Genomic DNA, 11,193 nt, shown 5'->3' with positions numbered 1-11,193 from the left:
CATAGGTAGCATGGGGAGGTTTGGTCTTGAAGCCCATGCCGAGCTCTCCTGTCCGAAGTCCAAAGGCGATATTGCACCGCGAGCCACATGAAGATCCGACAGGACAACGGCGCCCAACATTTCCAGATGGCAGCGAAAGAGCGGAACCGAATGCCACCCATACAAAGCATCCTATAAGCCGATGCTGCGGAGTAGACACCGGACTCATTCCATGCCCAAATAGGAGCATCTTCCATCTCCGAGTCCAAGTGTACCTCCATAAGAATTTCCCATAGCCGGATGAACTGGGCAAGAGCGTCAGTGTCAAGGGTCCCGGTAATGTCATCCGTCCAAGCGTGTGAACAAAGCCCTTCGCTGACGAGGCGTTTGTTTGCCACCTGCGTCCTGACTCTGGCCGCCACCAAGGGTGCAATCTCCACAACTGTGCCTCCATTAAGCCATCTATCTCTCCAAAAAAGGGCGTGCTCTCCATTCCCAACACGCCAATGGACAAGGCTCCGGAAGGCGATCACCACTTGCTTATCCGCGGTGAGGTTTAAGCCCTGCCAGGGCCTAGACAGATCCGTCCTCTTAAGCCATTCCCATCTGAGCCTCAGAGCAATGCTATGCTTGTGTAGATCAATGATGCCTAGGCCTCCGAGCTGCTTGGGGCGGCAAACTCTCCTCCATGAAACCACACATTTGCCGCCATTAATGGCATCCGTGCCAGCCCAGAAAAAAGCGCGACAGCCCTTATCCACTTGTTCCAGGGCCCACTTTGGCGCCTCAGCAACCATGAGGTGGTGCGTAGGCCTCGCTCTCATGACCTGATTCACCAGGATAAGCCGTCCAGGCCTAATGACAAGCCCACGCTGCCAGCCAGGCATGATATGGAGCGCCGCATCAACAATCGGTTGCCATTCGTTGCGTTTGAGTTGCTTGATGCTTAACTGTAGACCCAAGTATTTGCACGGGAAGGAATCAATCTTCCAAGGTAGAGCACTCCTGACCAGCTCCACATCCTCCTCTTCGGATCTTATGAGAATAGCAGCTGACTTAGCGTAGTTTACTTTCAAACCCGATGCCACTCCAAAGATGCCCAGAAGCTCCTTCACAAGTTGCAGCTCCGGCCTAGTCGGCCTAATGTAAAGAACCACGTCATCCGCGTATAGGGAGAGCCTCTGCATCGGGGTTGAGCTGGCAATGGGCTTGAGGATCCCTTGCTTGTGCGCTTTGAGGACCAGAGAGGTGAGAACATCCATTGCCATGATGAAGAGCAGAGGGGAGGCCGGATCCCCCTGCCGAAGCCCTTTGGCATGCATGAACTTAGGACTGGCACAGCCGTTAACCAAAACTCTCGAGCTTGCAGTCGTAAGCAAGATGTTAATCCAGGAAATCCATCGATTCGAGAACCCTTTTGCCCTGAGCACCTCAAAGAGGAAGGGACACGAAAGGGAGTCAAAAGCTTTAGAGATATCAAGCTTGAGCATCACGCCTTTGGCCTTCCGTTGATGTAATCGCCGCGCCATTTGCCTAACAAGCAGGAAGTTGTCATGGATGCTTCTACCCTTGATGAACGCCGATTGGTTTATGTGAACTAGCTCTCCCATCCGAGGACATAGCCTATTTGCCCAGAGCTTTGAAGCGATCTTCGGTAGGCTATGCTCCAGGCTTATGGGGCGGTAGTCAAGAGTGGTTGAGGCCTCCGGGGTTTTAGGTATTAAGGTGATCAACGTTTGATTCAGCCTGCCAAACCCACGTCCGTTCCCGACAAATAGCTTGTGCAAAGCCGCGATAACGTCCAGTTTTATTATCTCCCAGGCCTTCTTGAAGAAGAGGCCGATAAAACCATCCAGCCCCGGGGCTCGATCCGCCGGCATGCTACTGATCACAGCCCAAATCTCCTCGTCGTTGAAATGAAGATCCTGGTCCGAGAGGTCAAATCTTTGAATGCCAAGCTCGTCCAGGTCCAGGGTGTACTCATGAGCGACGTCCTTCCCAAGCAGCTCCTTGTAAGTGTCGTAGAACGCAGCCTCCTTTCCGGCTTGGTCCGTGACCATGCGCCCATCTACCAAGAGTGACGGAATATAGTTCTTCATCCTTCTGCCATTCGCAACCAAATGGAATAGCTTTGTATTTGCATCCCCCTCCCGAAGCCAGGTTATTCGCGATCTCTGGCGAGAAATCGCTCGCTCCAGCGAGGCGAGGCCGAGTACAAGCTGTTTGAGCGATCTCCTGAGCCGCCTCTCCTCCTCCGTGAGCACCCGAAACTCCTGGGCACGGTCGAATCTCAAGATGACAATGTTGGCCACAGCCAATTGCATCTTGATATTGACCACTCTCTTTTGGCCCCAAATCGCAAGAGTTTTTGTCGTGCTCCTAAGGAGGATGTCAAGTCTCCTGAACGGGTCCGTGATTGTCTCGTCACAAGTCCAAGCCTCCTGCACCACTTCCAAGAAACCGTCCATCTTCACCCAAAACTTCTTGAAGCGAAAACGCCTCCGCGGCCCCATGTGATCGTCCAGTGCCAAGTGGAGGAGGCAATGGTCTGAAATTGCCGTGGATAAAGCCTGAAGGAGGCAACCGGGGTGGTCAAGCTCCCAATCAATGGAGACAAAAGCACGGTCGATCTTAGTCATCGTGGGGTTCTCGCGCTCGTTGCTCCACGTGTAGTTGCGCCCGTGAAGGAAGAGCTCCTTGAGAGCATTGTCATCAATGAAGCTTTTGAACCGTCTCATCATTCGCCTATCGATCAGAGAGTTGTTTTTATCTTGCGCGTGAAGAATTAAGTTGAAGTCTCCAATAAGTAACCATGGCCCGGGGCACAACAATCTACGCTCCGCCAAGTCATGCAGAAACTCAATTTTCTGCACGTCTTCCTGAGGGCCATAGACCACAGTCAGTCACCAAGGTGGCCCCCCCACATGTGACACGTAACTGGAAATGGAGTGCGTATCATTGACATGGTTGGACAGTTGGACCCTGGTGGAGTCCCAAGCAATGAAAATCCCACCCCTAGTATCAGACGCCGGTAGATAGGTGTAGCCATCGAAACTTGGACCCATACATTGCATAATGGTGAACTGGTCCACCCTCTCCAGCTTGGTCTCCAGGATACAACAAATCGCCACATGCAACGAACCTACAAATTCACGTAAAGATTTCCTCCTAGCTGGCCCATTTAGGCCACGCACATTCCAACAGACTAACTCCATCCCTGCGTACGACATGGTAACGGGTGTCTCCATGCCGACGAGCCCCTCAACAACTACACCATGATCGGTGCAGCCAACTCCGTGTCAGCTCCAAGGTCTAGGGGTATCGCCTTCCCAAAGATGGCTGCGATTGCTCTAAGCTGTGGTTCCTGGAGTGGTGAATCAAAGACCGTGCGTAACTGCTCTAGCGCATCGTCGGAGACCGCCAGATCCTCACAAGAAAAACCCAAGGCCTTAAGGAGAACCGTTTCTGCAGCCGACGCCTTAGTCTTCATCTTCTGCCCAATAGCACGCCCAGACCTGGTGGCCCGACGCGGTGTGAAAGGGTCCTGGCCAACGCGAACACCACTGAGCCCTTCAAACTCCTTGAGCAGCGGCGGGGCGAGTTTCTTAAGTAAACCTGCGCAGAAGGTCTTGATGTTGCCGGTGGCAATAATCTCCTTGCTGGACAAGGGAGTGGCCAACGCGCCAGAATTTGCCTTTTCTAGCAGCGCCCCAGCGACTTCAGGCGCCTCTTCATGCATGCATGCATGGGACGTAGTCACCTCCGCGCCAGGGCCCACGAGACCCAAACCCTGAAGCGCATCAGGGCTCATTTGCCCCCCGTCCTTGTCCTGTGGCGCGGGATCCACCTCAGGCACATCGGGATCCGATCGCTTCCCATCCTTGTCTTGTGGCGCAGGATCCACCTCGGGTGCGGCGTGTAGGGGATCCAAGGCTGGGCCCCTCTCATCTGCAGCGCGCAGCACCAATGAACTGGGCACTGCCCGCACCAGTGGCCCCGCCTCCATGGTGGGCACCGGCGCGGCATCTGCACCAACCCCCTCCCCCTGGCCCCGCACAGCTGGCAAGGCGCAACTTTCTAGGGCCTGGGTGCCCTCGCCCTGCCCCGCAGAAGGCGGCACCAACGTGCACACCTCGGGATCCCCGGATCCATCTGGAACAGCCCCGAAGATCGTGATAGGCCCCGTCTCGGCTGGCTCCAAAACTGCGTGAACCTCCTGGCACGTGTCGCTCATCTCCTCATTCCTGGTTTGAATTAAAGGCGGCTGCGGGCCCAAAACTTGGTCAAAAGGCACCTGGTCGACAGCAGGTTGCGCCCTATCCTGCGCATGTGACCGCGAGGCGGGTCCCACCTGTCTGCTAGGCGCTGGCTCCACCTCCTCCGTCCCAGGCCTGCCCTGCGAACTCCCGGCCACCGTAGTCACCACCGCATCGCCCGGCAACGGCACCGTGGCCGCCGGAGCAGCAGCACGTGGCCGCGCGATGGTAGCGCCGCCATCCACCATAGGGGGGATGCGCCAGTTGGAGGGCCTGATGCGCCCCAGCAGCGCCTGCCTGTACGAACCTCCATGGTGACCATTGAACGGGCCGCGGTGATCACGCACTCCCCGCGCCCAGGGCATGGTTCTCCATTCTCCACGGCCAGAGAAGTCGCCTGAATCGTCCGGCATGCCGCTCTGGCCGCTCCCATCAGAGCTTGGATGCCGTAACCAAGTTCCCGTTCCCTCGTGCTCCCTGATCCGCCTGATATGGATGAGCGCTTTGTACTCCAAGAGCTGCCGTGAAGTAGGCATCCTCGTCGCCGGTCCCTCGTCAACCTCAGGCTCCGGGACCCAAATAAGCTTGTCCGACGGCACCGCGTCCGGGTCAACACACCAAGCGCGAACCTTAAACAGAGACAAATCCATTCAGCATCAATTAATATGGGAAGGAGGGAATACGACTTTGTGACCTTGCCACCTAGGTCAAAAGGGCTACAATTCAAGTTTTGAAGCTTGAACTTAACCCTTAGCGTTCCCATCACAAATGGTACTATTTCCTCCAATCCAAAACAAGTGTCACAGTTTTGAACTAAAGTTAGCTCAACCTAGTTACAAATACATGAAAAAATGTACATTGGTTAGTTACAAATACATTTTTTCTTCTAAGTTTTATGAAATGGATGCACCAGAACCAGGTCATTCTAGCATTTTGCTGATGCTAAGTCCTACAGCCAATCAGGTATCAAGAAATAGAGCAGTAACATAACAGGAGAGGAGACAATATGCGTGCAACTGAGCAAAAGCACGCAAAGTGGCCAACTGGCCACAGAACAAACATTTCCAGCCACGGGCACTATTTAGCGAATGGGAGGGAGAACCAACACCAGCGTAGTTATCACGAGAAGCATATGTCAATTTCATTATGGACTTTGGCAATGATAGGTTGATGTTTTGACTACGACGCGATCCTACATGGATCAGGGAGACACACGCGACCGACAAGTAATCAAAGAAAATAATGGCCCAGAGATAGTTTCTCAGGACAGCAACACAATCTTCTGCATGCAAGCAGTGGATACGAGCATGGGCTTCGTATCATCCCATGGCATACTTCTGCGTCCAGCTGCGGGCTGTCGTCTCATACTTGGACCGATCCGTCTTGTACATGTGGGCAATCTCGGGGACGAGAGGGTCGTCCGGGTTAGGGTCGGTAAGCAGCGAGCAGATTGAAAGCAGAACCTGGTGAAAACGATATTACTGCGAGTTAGTAGTGCAGCTACATTCTGCATATGCAATGCACCAAATGGTAACTGTAGATTACTAGACCTCAAGGAGAGGGCTGTTGGATGTTTTTATTAGGATGGTTTGCAATGTTTTGAGCCCAAAAAAAGTAACTGAGCTTAATATCTGCTAACAATATGATAGCATCAACATGAGATAACACCAAATGACTGCATTTGGACAAACAATTAAGGCTCCGGCCAAAAGGTCATTACACCAAATCACATCAAACATGTAGTCGAGATTATAAAGTGTAATGAAGCAATGCAGAGAACTGTTGCTCATCGAGAGTGCTAGACTGCTAGGGCATATAAATAATTCGTTTACTACGTATATACAGCATATCAGCGAAAGCTGAAAGGAGTAAAGGACTGAATTGTTGTGAGAGCACCTTAGAGATTGTCAAAGCAGGACTCCATTGCTCCTTCAGAATGTCGAGGCATATGCTTCCATTGCTATTGATGTTCGGATGGAAGACCTTTGTCTTGAACGATACCTGAAAAAAGAGATACTTGAGAACACAAAGGAGGAAAGGGGAAGATTAAAAACATCAACAGGTAGACCGACAAAGCTGAACCTATCATAGAATGTGGTGTTAAAAGAAAAGATAGATTCAGGAACAGAATTTTTCTTTTTAAAATTAAGATTAAGAGGTGATATAATAACGATTTCTGTAAACAAATGAGATATAACAAGATATAGTCGATCCTTAATATCAAAATGCAGGGATGAACATAAATCACACAAGCTAAAACTGAAACAACAATGGGACATGAAGAGGGGAGACATACTGACAGTTTGACAAGATCCATCTTTCAATAAATAAAGATGACAAAGATGCAAGGAAAATTGTTTGGCTCAACATTGTTCAGCACTAACCTTCGGAGGCTTGAAGGGGTAGTCCGGGGGGAAATGGATATTCACTAAGAAAACACCTCCAGCATAGGGACTATCAGGAGGACCCATAATTGTTGCCTGCCAATGGAACATATCCTCGCCAGAAGGACCTAAATAAACAGAAACCTATAATAAATTAACACAATCGTCTGTGCAAGCAAGGGAGTAGTAGGCACTAAGCAGCAGCACAACATAATCCTGATTATAGAAGAACTGATGGTCAATTGTAGTGGTTGTTGATGGCTGTTCATCACTTACTAAGTTGAAATGTACTTTAAAGCACAGGAAGACTATATGCTACTAGATACCTTTCTTAAATAAAAACATCAATTTAGCTAGTCAACCGCAAAAAAGGGCACTGACAAGACAGCAACTGCTATAGTGATACATGGCCTTTGGACAAGAACAGTGAATGAAACTGTGTATTATAATTCAATTTCCTGGACAAGTGACTCGGCAAAATGAAATCCATTATAATACATTCTATCAATGGACCGGTGCCATAAATAGGTCCAGTGGAGTTATAGTCACGCAAAGAAATAATTGACAGCAAGGATAATTGTAGACACTGTGCATAACAAATAGCCTGCTAAAGGCTAGCCTTGATGGACATAGCCCTGTAATTTCGCCAGAGATGGAAGGTGAATTACGATACACAAAGTTGAAACATGACCACAGCATATATCAACACCGCTAAGATGCACACAACGTGGCTAACAGTCATAACTGAATCATAGATCTGGCTCGTACCTGCACTGCATGATGTCGGAGGATCTTTCTGCAAGTCCTTCAGTTCCTTCAGGATACGTTTTGAAGCCATGATAAGCTCCTGATTTGATTTACATTTACATATTAATGAGACTGAAGAATAAGCTACTAACTCTAGAGTTTAAACATGTTTTTGGATCACCACATACTGCAATAAGTTGGCAGCATAAAAATAAACAACAGGTTTATTGCCTCGAAGTATTTAGCCTGGCACTGAAGTAACTTCAGTACTGACTCGTATATATTCCTCCAAAGTAACCTAGAACATATTGGTGGTAACTTTACCATATTTGTTCCATTGCACCAACACAGCAAGTTATTTCAAAGCTGGCAAAATTAAACAAGCTAGCATAAAACTCATCCTGGGACAAATACTTACAATTTAATGTGGTTATCAAATTAGCATTAACAGATAACGATCTGTAGACATCAGGATGCCAAACTACATTAACAAGCAAGGCATATCGCACCAGATGAATCCCACAGGTTCACAAATCAATCTGCGCATACAACAGATCACTGGCTATGCTAGAAACGTAGCTCTCCGCGCGAAGAAAATAAAAAGTAGTGGCGAGTTGCACTTTTCTGAATCGGTGTAGCCTTGAGAAAATCTCAGTCGATTGAGACCTAGGAAGACCGTTTAGCCTGAATCACCGCACACACGACAAGAGGAACAACAAAACACCTCGCCTCGACAGCCCGCGACTAGACGATCCTAACGAATCACATCACACAACAGATCGAAGCTGACGATCCAACGGATTGAGCGAACGCGCGTCAAATCGACAGGCTGACGGACAAATCGCCGCCGGCACACGACAAATCTACGCGCATCACAGGCCCAACGGCAAGCGAAGCCCCGCCAGGCACCAGGCCACGGATCTACCAAAGCAAAAAAAAGATCAATCCAGATACGGCCAACGGAATTGGGGGGGAATTACGCGAAGGTCGGGAAGGAGACAGATCGGGATCGGACCCCGGCGTTACTGGCGCCGATCTGACGGAATCGAAGGAGGGGCGGCGAGGGGGAAAGGCGGGAGGGATCGGGGGCGGAGGTGCTACCTTTTCTTCGCGGCGGCCACGAGAGGTCGGGATGGAGAGAGAGGCCCTCGCTCCTTTTCCGCTCGGGGTCTTTGCTCCCTCTGTTTTTGTTGGGTGCGCGCACCCGATGCACGGCGTTATATTTTCCTTTCCTGAAATAATTACGGGATGGAAATCTAGCAGAGGACGAGGCGTTCGGAATACTTCTCCTGTGTGAAGGCGATGTCGACACAGTGAGTGCCGAACGGGGAATTTCAGTGGTCCAAGTTACGAACGGGTCAAATTATTCAACTGTATGGAACCTTACCGGTGCATCACATAAATATAGTTAGATTCTTTCGCCTCTTTCTTTTTTCTCCAGTAATATCACAATTTATGTACTACCACTTCCGTCTCGAATTATTTGTAACGTGTTTAGACACATCCACCGATGTATTTAGACAAAACTCAAACAAGTGTACTACTTAGGCCCCGTTCGGAGCGTGTCCAGCTCCCAGCTTCATCCGCTCCACGCAGGAGCAGGCCCGAACGGCACAGCACCGAGAAGCTGGCTTCGTGGAGCAGGGCATCCCCGCAGTGCAAGAATTAGAAGCCAGACGAGCCTAGCTTCCAAAAATCGAAGGAGAAGAAGTTGGACAATATTACCTAATATGCCACCGCCAAGTGAGCTCCAGGCAGCGTACCGGTTCATTTTCTCTCGCTACAACCCCGAACGAAGCGTTTTCTCTCGCTATAGCCGCCAAGTCGCTGTTGAACGCTCGTTGGGCTCCCGCGAGAAGTCAGCTCGTTAGGCTCCCGCGAGAAGCTGGCCCGTTTCGAAAGCTGGAGAGCTTCCGAACAATTTCTCTTCGATTTTTTGGGAGCTAGGCTCGTCCGGCTTCTAATTCTTGCACTGCGGGGATGCTCTGCTCCACGAAGCCGCTTCTGGGAGCTGTGCCGTTCGGGCCTGCTCCTGCGCGGAGCGGATGAAGCTGGGAGCTGGACACGTTCCGAACGGGGCCTTACTTTCTTCATCCGGACCGACTTGTCGTTGAAATTCTACGTTCTGCGACAAGTAATTTCGAACGGAGGAGTACTTACAAAAGTTTTTGTCACGCAACAGGCTTCGTCCAAATTTATGCACGTTCCTTTTTCTCTATTCATTATAATTTTTTCCTCATAATTTATATTTTGGAGGTAATATTATTTGTCCATCAGATGAAAAAACGCGGATCTTGAAGCACTGAAAACTGCTACATCAAGCGTTCGCACCTGTCGTTGGGAGCGAGCCTCGCGCGAACGATTCCATCGCATAGAAGCTTATCCATCCATCTCCCTCGCCACTCCACAGCCCCCACCACTCTCATGCCCTCCCCATCTCCATCCAACTCAACCACGAACGGCGCACGCGGGATCGTGCAGCTACCGGCGGCGAGGCCAGGATGTCGTGGTTCCGGGAACAGGGCGGCGTACCCTGCAGCCACCAGTCTGTGTCGCACAGCGCGTGGGGAAGCACTGTCGGCCTGCGTCAGCCACGTGACCAGGAGCACGAGGGGCCACGACGGCCGTGCATGAAGGGGAATCTCGTCGTTGTGGTCGTCCTGATACGGGACGCCTCGGAAACGATCCTTCACGGTGGCAAAGAACTCACAAGGAGCAGCAACTATCTCTCTCAAATAGCAAGGAGCAAGAGGAAACACTCTCAAATATATTGCAGCGGATAACTAGCTTGGGTTACAAGGATGCAACCCAAATCATGAAACTTGTGAACCTAAGAAGAATCACAAGAGAGAACCACAAGGATCCTATATGAATTGAGGACAGGCCATCCAATCCACACACACGAGCTAACACTCAACGATACTAGTGCTCACAACACAACACAACCTCACCGGCTATCTGCAAACATAAACTTATAAATCTCATCCCCCTTCACATGGAACAGTTGGGGAGTACTTATACTAGAAGCACCTACTAGTTAGGTGTGAAAACAACTCAAAATAAAGGGTAAATTCATGAGCCCCAAACTGTAGCAGGAGCAAACTTGTTGAGCCTCACGCTGTAATTAATTCCTGGACAGCTTGCATGGAAACTTGCACAACTTTTGTCTCAAGACCTCAAATGATGCACCGTTTTTTTGAATGAAAGCTAACTTAAAAGACCATCTTTTCCAGCCTCTAAAATGTGTTATACCCTTCTAGAATTAATTAGGTTTAGGTGGGAAGTTGCAACTGGAAATCTGATGTGTTATTTCTCCGAAAATAGGCACCAGAAGCTTCCCCACTAAGATAATGGTTTTGCCCATGTCCTCCTTTGGCTGCTCTAATGGTTTAACATTTGTGCTAGCATGAACCTCAATCTTTGATGCCTTGGTCATGATCTGGTCCACATCACATCCGCTCTGTCGACACGCGTGGACGAGCACTGACGCCATGTCGGCCACGCGAGCAGAAGCACTAGGGGCTGCAGCATCTACACATGGAGAAGCACCTCCCTGTCGCAGCCGCCCGCTTGGTCGACACACGTGGACGAGCCCCTGGTGCTGCTGCTCCTGTGGCCAAAGAGCCCAAAATAAAAAATGTGAGGAAAGAGAGAAGGGGCAATGCTACTATCCCTTTTCCACACTTGTGCTTCAAAGTAGCATCAAGATCTTCATGATAGAGAGTCTCTTATTTTGTCACTTTCGTATACTAGTGGGAATTTTACATTATAGAACTTGGCTTGTATATTCCAATGACGGGCTTCCTCAAATTGCCCTAGGTCTTCGT

At 50.0% G+C, this 11,193-nt stretch overlaps 1 protein-coding gene across 2 annotated transcripts; it reads right to left on the bottom strand.

Moving 5' to 3' along the window:
• Positions 1-5,326: 5,326 nt before the first annotated feature.
• On the bottom strand, positions 5,327-10,859 carry LOC119277402 (ubiquitin-conjugating enzyme E2-17 kDa-like). Of its 2 annotated transcripts, XM_037558685.1 has the most exons (6): positions 10,695-10,859; positions 9,452-9,484; positions 7,388-7,466; positions 6,620-6,747; positions 6,132-6,236; positions 5,327-5,698 (listed from the first exon to the last, which is right to left on the bottom strand). In XM_037558685.1, the coding sequence occupies exons 1-6, from the start codon at positions 10,857-10,859 to the stop codon at positions 5,555-5,557; spliced, it is 654 nt and encodes a 217-aa protein (XP_037414582.1). In that variant the 3' UTR covers positions 5,327-5,554. The 2 variants fall into 2 exon arrangements, with proteins under 2 accessions (XP_037414582.1, XP_037414583.1); XM_037558686.1 differs by lacking the exons at positions 9,452-9,484; positions 10,695-10,859 and adding an exon at positions 8,468-8,615.
• Between the last annotated feature and the right edge of the window lie 334 nt (positions 10,860-11,193).

This window comes from Triticum dicoccoides, chromosome 3B, assembly GCF_002162155.2.
Source record: "Triticum dicoccoides isolate Atlit2015 ecotype Zavitan chromosome 3B, WEW_v2.0, whole genome shotgun sequence".
Lineage (NCBI taxonomy): Eukaryota > Viridiplantae > Streptophyta > Magnoliopsida > Poales > Poaceae > Triticum > Triticum dicoccoides.
The sequence above is the reverse complement of the archived record's forward strand: the minus strand, read 5'-3'. Positions and strand labels throughout refer to the sequence as shown.